At 43.2% G+C, this 11,844-nt stretch overlaps 1 protein-coding gene across 1 annotated transcript in view; it reads right to left on the minus strand.

The window, feature by feature from the left end:
- Nucleotides 1–6,867, minus strand: part of TNFSF8 (TNF superfamily member 8) — a 28,248-nt gene extending 21,381 nt beyond the window's left edge. Inside the window, exon 1 of the mRNA XM_030293257.1 lies at nt 6,384–6,867. Within this exon, the coding sequence (XP_030149117.1) occupies nt 6,384–6,578 (195 nt within the window). The 5' untranslated portion in view covers nt 6,579–6,867. The remainder of the gene's footprint in view (nt 1–6,383) is intronic.
- Between the last annotated feature and the right edge of the window lie 4,977 nt (nt 6,868–11,844).

Genomic DNA, 11,844 nt, shown 5'->3' on the forward strand with positions numbered 1-11,844 from the left:
GGTGAAGAGCAGGGAAAAGAGTCAAATCAAGTGTGTTGACTCGGAAGGCAATGCTCTTTAATACCATACTATGCTGCCTTTCTGGATAGGACAAGATGAAGCCAGGGCAGCAAATTCTCCTGAGAGTCAATGAGAAAGTAGATGGAGGTCATGGAAAGTCCTCAGGAGAAAGACGATTTTGGGAGGCAGTGTTTGTTTTGGTATGGGTAGTATAAGTGGGAACTGGACCAGAGTGGCTTAAAGCAGTGTTTTTTTGCCTGAGGGATCTTGTTAAAATGCTGACTCTGGTTCTGGGATGGACCCTTAGGTTTTTCATTTTTAATAAGCTTTTAGATGATGCCAGTGCTCCTGGGCTGTGGACCACACTTTGAGTAGCAAGGGCTTAAAGACATTACTCAACAGGCAATCAGAACACCTGAGGTCTTCCTTCCCCAAGGAATGGAGAATGGCCATGGGAAGCTGGGCTCACACATGGGTTTAGGAAATCTTCCTTGTCTGCTGATGGACGTAGCATCCTACTCTCTTATCTACTTCTATCCATGCTTCTTGCCAGCTACCTCTTTTTCCTGCTGTTCTCCTGTGCAGTGTGGGCTGACTTCTGTTCTGGCCCTACCACTCCTCTCCTGAAACCTGGGCTTGCCTTCCTCTGGGCTGTGCCTCTGCTCATTCTTTTGCCTCACCTGGAAAGCCCTGCCCCAGCTCCACCTGCCACCATCCTTCCAGTGGAGAACTCTTGTTTACTGAAGAATGCCAGTTAATAAATACGGAAAGAATGATAAAATTAGGCAACCATCATTCTTCAACCCTCAGTGCATTCCCTGATTTAGACAAGGATCATCAAGGATGCCCAAACTGCTGAATGAAAGATATTTATAGGTCTTTAAAGTATTACCTCATAGATTACTTATTAATAAGAAGGAAAAATGTGTTCACCAGTGGGCACCACCTTAAGGAATTAAACATCATCACCAATAATGGGACAACTTAACGTGCCTCTAGGCATGCCACAATAAGAAGTATGTAACACTGCCTACAAACTATTGTTTATTGTACTAAAGTTTAATCTGAATGTAATTATGGCAAACACTAAGACAAATCTGAAACTTGGCCAATTCTACAAGCTTAGTGGCCTGGACCCTTTGAAAAAGTCAATGTCCTGAGAAACAAACAACAAAGCACAGGGGGGATTGCTACATGATTGCTTCTCAAACTTTAGTGTGCATATGAGCTTGTTAAAAAGCAGATTTTGATTTAGTTGGTTTAGAATGGGGCCTGAGATTCTGCATTTCCAACAAGCAGGGATCACCTGCTTGTTTAAGGGATCACCCTTTAAACAGCAATGTTCTAGAGTGAAAAAAACATAACCAAATGTGGTGTGTGACCTGAGTATGGATTTAGGATCCCCCAAACAAAACAAGGCACAACTGCTGTAAAAGATATTTTTGGACAAGGGTGGGGCATTGATATATGGACTGTGCATTATTATTAGATGGTATCTCTAAGTTGACATTGACTCTCTTGGTTGTGATAATGGCATTGCAGTAAGGAGGAGATGGGTGCCGAGACATGTGCAGGTAAAAGGCCACACTGTCTGCACCTTACTGTCATACATCTAAAAAGAACACAAATAGGGCAAAATGTTAACATGGCCAATTTAGGTGAAAGGTTATATGGGTGTTAAAGAGGTTCAGCTTCCGTTCTAGCTCTTCTGCAAGCCACGCCCTCATCCCAAGCAGAAACACTTCCTCTCCTTCTATCTATGGCCTTCTGTGCCACTCTGCCCTGAACTCAAGCTCTTGGGTGTTTGGGCCTCATTTAGAGAACTCCAAGGAAACCAGGGTCCTGCCATTTCCACTTGGGTCCTCCCCTACCCAACCCTAGCACAGGGCTTGCCCCTTAGAAGATTTCCAGTGGATTTTTTTAATTGACAAATTGAATGCATTGGAGAGAGTATCAGGGGTAGAGAGAAACATCATGGATCATTTCAACTCATCCCTATATTGTATCTGAACATAAAAGCAAACCAAAAAACCATACCACTGCCACCAGCAATCACTACTCCTAACCAGACGCTCAGTCTACTCTTGGTGGGCAGGTAGAGTGGTTTTGGGAGGATACATTAAAAAAGAAAAGAAAAGAAAAGAAATAGGGCACCTGGGTGGCTCAGTCTGTTAAGCACCCATCTCCAGCTCAGGTCATGATCTCGCAGTTTATGAGTTTGAGACCCACGTTGGGCTCTGTGCTGACAGCTCAGAGCTTGGAGCCTACTTCTGATTCTGTGTCTCCTTCTCTCTCTGCCCCTCCTCCCACTTGTGCACATGCTCTCTCTCTCTCTTTCTCAAAAATAAATAAAAACATTTTTAAAAATTTTAAAAAAGTATCTTTACTTATAAAGGGAAAGGAGGCAGCTACTTTCTCTTCTTTCTAGAAAGGGTCTCCTTAAAAACCCGAAGATCCTGACCCCTTGTTCTAACCTTTAGAATGTAAATAAATCACTTCAGGGACTGGATAAGTCCAGTCTCCAGGTTTATAGAGATAGCCCTTAGATTGAAGACTTCAGAACCTTTTGAAATGACACCTCTGTCAACCTCGTAGCCTATCTTCTTATATAACCTTTTGTCTCTGGAGGAGATAAGATCAATTTTATTGTTTTTTTTTTCATTTGCTTTGCTATATAAATTGTGTAACAGTTCATCCTGAGGTATGCATGTACTCTGTTGTGTTTACTTAATAATGAATCCGTTTTCAGGGTACTTAGGTGGCTCAGTCAATTAAGCGTCCAACTTCAGCTCAGCTCATGATCTCATGGTCTGTGAGTTCAAGCTCCACGTCGGGCTCTGTGCTGAGAGCTCAGAGCCTGGAGCCTACTTCAGATTCTGTCTCTCTCTCTCTCTCTCTGTCTCTGCTCTCCCCCACTCACACTCTGTCTCTCAAAAATGAATAAATGTTAAAAAAATTTTTTTAAAGCAGTTTTCTGTCTTCCCATATGGATGTCAATAGGTGTCTCCTTGTTGGTAGGACTTTTACTTCTTCAAGAGTATATTGGTACAATATCTTTTGAGGCTGACTGACAGTATCTATTGAAGTGGAAAATACACATTCTATTCTCATCACTAGGAATTTATCCCACAGATATTCTTGCAGACGTGCACAGTGAGTAACACTTCTAGAGAAAAACATTAAGTGTCCTTCACTAGACACAGATAAAATAGATTATGAAGCAGTCATACAATAGAATACTATGTGACTCTCCCAAAGAATGAGACAGACTTTCACGTATTGGCATGGAATGATTTCCAGATAGACTGTCAAGTCAGTAAAACAAAGTGCAAAATCATAAGTCTACTATAATGACATGTGCATTTACAGATGCATGTATTTTTGGAAGGACATGGAAGAGTCTGTTAATGGTGGTGATCTCATGAAAGAGGGATTGGTGGTTGGGTGGGAAGGGTGTGAGTGAGTTTTAATTTCTTTTCCATTATGTACTGTTTACTTTTCTTAAGCCATAGGAATATAATATTTTAAAATAAATATACTGGCCTAAAGATAGATTAAGAAAAGCCACCACAGGGACTTTAAAGACATTAGTAGGTGGTACATTGCATAAGCAACACAAAAGCAGTAATTTTATTGGCTTTGTTCAAGCTATATCCCCACTGCTTAGAACAATGTCCCACATACGGATGATGCCCAATAAATATTTGAGACTGAAACCTAAGTTCCTTCTTTGTCTCTCCCAAGGACTTTGACCTTCAGTCCAAATCTCAAGGCAATCTTTGTTGGTTTTCCTACACTCCCTGTGTTTTCCCTTCTCCAACACTTTGTTCATGCTATTCCATTGGCCAGGAGTGCCCTCTCATCCCCATCCACTTCCCCACAAGCTTTAAATATCTTAAGCCAGTCTGGAACTCCAATCTCCAATTAAGTTTTTCTTAAACCTGGGAAAACACTCTGTCTCCTTAACTTGTGGTGTCATGGAAACCCTATGTGGCTACCTTCCAACACTTATTATATACTATGACTTATCTTGTTTTAAATTTTGTCTGTTCATGTGCTTCTTACCTAGAACTGTGACTTCTTAGGCCAGTGAAACCATTTTCATGGTACTCCATCACTGCCCCCATCCATCCTCACACAGAGTGCTACATAGCCATCAACACATTCCATTTTTTGATATTTGCGATATAAGTTTAAGTTTCTTGGGTCTCTCCCATTGATTTCTTTACCAGAGGTCTCTGTTAGAATCTCTCTGTTTATCTAAGTCCTACCTTTCGTAAAGTCAGCCTGCATTCCCTCTTCCTACAAGAAGCCTTACTTGATAACTCAAGGGGATAACTCTTTCTAGCTCTTGCAATAGTTAATGCCTGAATAATTTATTGAAAATGATATGTGCAAAACATTTAACACTTAATGTCACAATTAGTCTTGCAAGCCTTAGCTTTTAAGCAAGTAACTGACATCTCCCAGGCTACAAAACTACAGCACACCAAACCATACAAATAACATTGTAAAGTGAATCTTTTCACATCCTAATGTGAGGAGTTAAGTCAAGGAAATGGATGCACAAGAAAATAAAGCTCCCAAGGGAAAAGCAGGAGCAAAGTTTCTTACTGCTTTTGTGGCTGGCTGTATTGGCAAAGAGAATGCTGTTCTCATTAAACAATCAAGCGCAGTCTTGATTTTATCACTTTCTCAGGATGGCTTGGTTAAGACCTGTCTCCTTTCTGTTCCTGATTTTCCACATACACAAAAATGGGGCAGAAAGATCTACTCTAGTTCCTTCCTAGAAAGAATGTATTTGAATAAGGACCCTTCTAGAACTCTCTCCATCTTTATATATCACCATCACCTCCAATACCTACCTTCCTTCCTTCCTCCCTTCCCTTCCCTTCCCTTCCCTTCCTTCCTTTTTCCCTCCTTACTTCCATTCATCCTTCCCTCCCTACTTTTTAACAGTTCTAGCTGCAACATTTAAGTAAAAACTTCTTAAAGGCCACCTCAATTCTTTTCTTTTTTTTGGCCACTGCTATAAAATGATATACTTCTGGTTTACTTCAAGTTAGAATTACAGAAATTATATACCCTCTACCAAAAAAAATGCCCTAGACTATTTTCAAGAGTGTTATTCTTTAGCAGATATAGATGAACCCATTCAAGGATGGGGTTCATAAATTGTAATATTTAAATCAAATGTTGGCAATTCTGTTTTCTGTCACCTTTATGGAGAGATGAGCTTCAAAGCTTCATTTAAACTTGAAAGCTGATGACATTTGAGACACAGATACCAAAATCTTTTAAAGCTTAGTTCTTTTCATCAATCTATAAGTTATGGAACATTCAGTCTAAGACAATTGAAGGAAAACCGGAACAAATTCCACAGGACTGTAATGAAAAATGGGAGCTATGAAGGAAGGACCAGAAACAGTCCCACTTTGGCAAGGTGTGTAGAGAGATCAGGTTCTCAAATTATCAAAATTGACCTAAACTCTACTTCATTAAAAAAATTCATGAGCAACATATACCATCAATATGGTATTTTCTATAAAATGCGCACTGGCAGACTGTCTGTAAACACCGATTTCCTAAAATAAGAAGTGTCCTCCTTCATTTCTTCTGTTTTTACAACAAATCTTACCATTTCCTCCAAAGAAAGTCAATTTCTTGAGACAGTTTGCCTCTACAGTGGGTACCTATAATTGCTTGTAGTTTTAGTATTCTGAGCAGTTTCAGAGGGAACAGGTGTTAAGAACATTTCTACATTGTATTCCTCTGCTTTGTGTTTTTTGTGACATCCTAAGTTCTTCCAAGAAGTGCTCAGGAGCGAGCTTTGTCTTGTGGGATTTAATTAGCTCTGAGGAGCTAAGCCTGGTCTTCTGTCTTGCTCCTTCCCATATGCACCTTGGCTTCTGAAACTTAGCTCCTTGTTGAGAAAGCTCTTGGCAATGGAGGAGGCCCCAGAGATCTCTGGAACATTTGCACTGAGAATATAGAACCTTACAATCTGGCCAGAAGACCTTGACAACATGGTAACACGTTGTGCAGATCTGTTATCAGATTTCCTTATCACTTCCTTCTTTGATACGTCTCTGGCCCAGCAAAATTTAAATCTTAATTTCTTAATGCTAATAGCTCCTCTCTCTTTTTTTGGCCCATACGAGTCCGGAAAGTTTTGAGATGATGGCTGGACACATTTTCTCTTAAAAGCCAAATTATTTCTGAGAGTTTTAAGTTCCTGTTTCTTTTCACCCTCTTTCTACATGATAGATGTACTTTTCTTTTTTTCTTCTCAACTAATTTATTACTTTATCCTCAAGGCTCTCTCTCTGGGGAAAACCGAACATAAGTCAGAAAGGAAAGGGGATGAAGAGAAATCCACTTACCTTCTTCTGAACTACCAACACCATGATGGTTGCCACAGCAAAGACGAGACACAAAGCCAGCACGGTCGTGGTGAAATAGAAGTAACCACGACTCGTGGTTCCCAAGTGGCTGGCGACGGAGCCTTCTGGCACATGCATGGCTGTGTCTTGAGAAGGGGCCACTCGGTTGAGTGCTTGCTGTAGCCGTGGGTCCATTCTTATATAGTCTTCCCACAGCACACCCTATCTCTCCTCATCTCATTCGGTTCTGGGCCCATCTCTGTTCCAAGAAGGATTCTCCCCCTGCATCCTGGATCATGTGACTTGGAAAAAAACCTTCACCGGCTGCCACACGAAGAAACTCTTCTCTGGGGGCGTGAGGCGAAAGGCGGCAGCAAGGGTAGGGGAGAGGCTCATTTTTCATTGCCAGGGATGAATTTGAGTGCAGAGAAACTGTAGCTACAGAGAAGGTGGTTGATGTCAGAGGGCGAGTAGGAAAATGACGGTTTCCCTACTCCGGGGTGTGTGTGTGTGTGTGCACAAAGCAACTTCTGTTTCATTTAGACTCAGCCACAAAACGTCTTCCTGCTTGAGAAGCTGCACATTCTCTTCAGTGAGGCCTGCAGCTCAGAAGACCTCCGCAGAAAATGTGTCTCTGCTGGGCCTCGGAGAAGCTGGAGTCCTTGGACTGGAGTATAATGACTCCAAAGGGTTCAGTTTGATCCTATCAGCTTCTCCTGAAATCTGGAAATGCTGCCAGATATCTGGGAAGGAAGGACCCATAATAGTGGAGATTTATCCAAAGGGGACAAGTCCGTGGCAGCATGAAATGTGGGGACAAGTTCAAAGAGAGCAGGAATATGGAAACACTGATCTTTTAAACAAAAATTGCTGCTGACTGGATTGGGATGTGTCAAGCTTGCATATAAACCTGGGATTGAAAAAAAAAATCACATAAAGGGGAAGGACTGGTGGTGAGGGTGGGGGTGGGGAAGTGCCCCGGTGCAGATGGTGGGGGGCGTGTTCTGGGTGCTGTGTGTGTGCGTGGCGCTGGGCGCTTGGTCTGTGCATGCCGCGCATGTGTGGTGTGCACATATGGTGTGTGGTGCACGTTTTGTGTGTGTGGTGTGTGATGTGTGGCGTATGTGTGCATGTGACTGCTACAGCTGAGCCTCTATCTACTATCTCAGGCACAGTGCTCTTGCTAGAAGTGCACATTGCGTCACTCCGCCCTCACCTCTGCCCTCTGACGCAGCTACGATTTCCTTTTTACGGATGGGAAAACTGAGGATCAGAGAGCATGCAAACTGTCTCCACCGAAGTGGCAAATGTTGATCAGTGAGATCACCTGGGTGCAGGGCCATACTTGTATGGCCCACGCTAAAGCATTCAATCATCACTGTGCTTGAAGACAGAAAACTTGAGCCCTGGTCTCAGCCCTGCCCACTATTGACCTTGGGTCCTTGTGCAGGTCCTATGCCCCTCTCCTTCCCCGCCCCCCCCATGCCTTGACATACACATCACATGAGATAGTCTAGGAAGGGAAATCCATGAATGGGGATAGACTTGGCAAAGGTGTTGGCCCATCCTGGTTAAACATTCCCAGTGGTCCCCTGGGGCTGAGTCTAGACTCCGGACCGCTATAATAGATTCTCTTGGGGACAGACCTGTCACATCTGCAGTTACTAATGATCTCCATTTAAACACCCCATTTAAAATATGAATCACTGCATAGCTGGTGCCTCCAGATGTAGCTCTTTGAATACTTCATTCGGAAGTACCCAGTTCTCTGTAGCGCCCGCCCTCCCCTGCCTTTCTGCTCATTTTTGGCTGCAGTATATCTCTGAGAGCCAGCAGAAATCCCAGCTCCTCATAAGGAAACGTCTTGTATCCAAAGCCCAGCTTGGATTATTGCCACTGCCACAATTGCAGACTTGTGAGCAGAAAAACCCAGACTTCTGAGCATCACTTGAATTGGGTCAGGCTCTAGGGATTGGCCTGAATATTCCTCCCCCGTGAATCTATAAAATCACAGATCCTGGAGATAGAAGAGTCATCAAGAGGTAAATTATTTTCTTGGGCCAACTCGAATGGTATAAAGTATACCTATTTTGCAATTGAGGAAGCTGATGACCCCTGGGCCCCAAGTCGGGCCTGGTTTTGGGAGAAGTGGGTGCACCTGTTCATCTGGTTTGGTCACTGAGGTAGGAATGAAGCAAGCCAGTGTCCTCAGGGTGCATGCCCAGCTGATCTGGTGAGACAGCTGTGTCCAGTGGTGGGCACGGGCAGCGAGCGGGTAGCGGGGGGCTCCATAACCTGCCAGGCACTGCTGAGAACAGAGCCCTCCCTTGGCTTGTCTTCAGTCTCTTTGATGAAAGTGGAAAACTTCTGATTATGGAATGAAAGCTGTAGGTGTTGAAAAATAAAAAAACTGTGCTTGAAGTGCAGGTCTTCCTGAAGGCCCGTGGGGCTGAGAAGGGCAGCGGAAAAAAATGTTTGTCTTACAGTTACACGTTTTGCATATAGTACAATGTCCTGAGAGGGAAGGCTGACAAGGGGGAAAAAAATCATCCTTTGTTTTGACTCAGAACCTTCTGAGCAGTTGAGATTTTCAGATCCGTTTGCCTCTCCAGCAGCTTGTGAGCCCGATCTCACTGCTGTGCCTCTCCACCACACTTGCAACCTTCCCTGGTTCCCACCCCGCTGGTCTCACCCCCCTCTGGCTGCCCAGCTGCTCTAGACTCTAGCTGGGCCAACCTGGTGGTCTCATCCCTTGTGCTGCCTGGCTTCTCTCTCCTTTCCATTTGGCCACCCAATGTACAAATGGAAAGTGCTTTCATAGACTTTCTTGCTGAGTGACTTTCAAATCCATTCTGGAAGCTAAACTGTACAGGGAGCATAGAAATGTAAGAAAGCAGAGCTATTCTGGCTGATGCAGGGGCAACAAGACTGGGGGGGAGGGCTGGGCCCAGCATGCTCATTTACCTTTTAGCCTGGGGTACCTCCAGGATGGAACAAAATTTGTGAACTTGTGATTTAGCTCAAAACCCTTATTCCTCAAATCAGGAAACTGAGGCAGAGAGGTGGAGATGAGCTGAGGGGGTTCATACGGAGAGAGATAAAATCACGTGCTTGTTCTCATCCCCTCCCTGCTAATATTCCAACCAGCTTGCCAGGCTCCTCCCCCTGCCGCTGCTTCAGATCCTTTTTGCCTCTGCCACCTGCCTCCACCTCCCAAGGAAGCCTGCCCAGGTCTCCCACTCTTGCCAACAACCTCTCTTCAGAATACTCCATGGTCCTGCCACACAACATTATATCCAATTATCTACTTGTTTTGACCTCTGCCAAGTGTGGGAACATGTGTGACTTTTGCATTTGGCATAATAAGACTCAGGGTTCTTGAGGGCAGTCTTCTCCAGATTCCTTGCCTCCCACCCTGCACAATTTGGTGTTGGACCTTTGTATGATCAACCCTCAGTCAGTGCTTGTGTTGATATTGTGTTTATGGAAAGAGAAGGTTCTAGAAGTTTGGCTTATACAAAGGAATTGTGTGATGGCATATTTGTCTGTCACTTCTCAATGGTTCTGCATTTCCCTGTCCTTCTCCAGGGTTACTTGGCTGCCCATTAGCTTTTATGTTCCAGCATGGCCCCACGAGAGTCACCACCAGCCTCCTTTCAGCCTGTAGTTAGTTACTGAGGTGTGGCTGTAGCATCTGAGACTTAGTGGACAAACAGAACTAATCTCTCATCCCTTCAAGAAAGAACCGCATTTTGGAGAGATGAAGAGGAACCAGCTATAGGACTGCCCACCCCCACCCCGCCCCATCATTGTTTCCCTGTATAAAGAACTGTGATATCTCTATCATACAGACCCAAAGTGTGGTACCTTGGCCAACACTAGCGGAATTTGGTGGTGCAGATTCTTAGGCTCCACCCTAGACCTACTTAATCAGAAACTCAGTCTGGGGTCCAGAAATCTGTTTTAACAAGTATCCCAGGGAATTGAAATTCCTGAAACCATTTGGAAATCATTGGTTTAGGAAAATAATCTGTCTAAATTCTGGGAAGAGTCTATAAGGGATCATTGGGTCTAAGCTCTGGCCTTTGAGCAGATGGAGTCCTATCCCCATTATGCAGATGAGAAAACCAAGGCATAGAAAAGTTAGCGATCAGGGTCATGTCATTGGAGAATGTTGACATGAAGATTCATTTTTCTGTCTCTTGATTGAGTCCACTTTCTAAACTCAAATATGGCTGTAGGCTGTAAAAATACTATTGCAGACGGAAATATATTTGTAATATTTATCTAAAGTTATCTTGTGGTGATCACTGTATGTGGTAGAAAGAAATATTTTTTAAAACTATTAGTATATGTGAGAGAAGGGCAAACTCTTCCAGGGTATTTTCAAGCAATAAAACACGCAAGAAGGATCTTGTCCCATTAACCGGACAGCCCTCTGTTTTGCAGGGGTTAACATGAGTAGATTGGACGTAGGTGTTGGCCAGAGTGACACTGCACTGAGAGAATCTAGTGACTGAAGATACGGTGAATGTGGAAGGATTAGGGTCACAGAAAACTACGGTCATGGGTCAAATCAGCCTGCTGCCTATTTTTATAAATAAAGTTTTACTGAAAAACGGTCATGCCCATTTGTTTATGTGTCCCTATAGCTGTGTTTGCATTACAATGGCAGAGTTGAATAGTTGCAACAGAGGCCTTATAGCCCACAAAATCTAAAATATTACTACTTAGCCCTTTCCTGAAAAAGTTTGCTGACCCCTGATTTAGAGTATTAAAATAAACTCAACTAAAGGCAGTATTACAAAAGAAGGGATTTGAAGAAAAGAACAGAAATGTGTTTCCTCAGACTCCTCCATAAAATCTGCACTTATGTTAATATTACTAACTCATGTTTTCACGTGAAAAGTTTCTTTCTTGGAATTCACTAATTGTAAAGCAGCTAGATACCCTCATTTGCGTGTGACCAAGTAGACTATTGGAGAGGGCACAGGAGCTGAAAGAGAGGCATGGCAGAAGAGATTTGGGAAATATGTAGACAGGTATACTTTCAGCATTGGGAATATGTGTGTGTGTTCATGGATGATATGTAATATCCATATATATGAATATATACATCACATGCACACACCCATGTTATTCCTGCCCACTTCAAAACGGTTTTGAGGCAAGTTAAATGCACAGATGTATAAGAACTGAAGCCATTAAAACAAGGCAAAAGGTAGGAGCCAAGACGTAAAGTAGAGTAAAGCAAAAGGAGTAAGAGATTAAGAAACCCAGGCGGATGACAGTTTTCAGCGGTTGAGCACAACATGTATACTTCAGAGCTTCTTGGTAACCAGGGCAAAGAAGAAAACATACTGGGTTGCATAACTCTCTTTGATCGTAAAAAGCAGATGAGTTCAAAAGGAAAAATGGACCTTTTGCTGCTTGTATAGGTGCTTTGAAATATATAGCATAT

This window comes from Lynx canadensis, chromosome D4 (genome assembly GCF_007474595.2).
Source record: "Lynx canadensis isolate LIC74 chromosome D4, mLynCan4.pri.v2, whole genome shotgun sequence".
NCBI classification, from domain to species: domain Eukaryota; kingdom Metazoa; phylum Chordata; class Mammalia; order Carnivora; family Felidae; genus Lynx; species Lynx canadensis.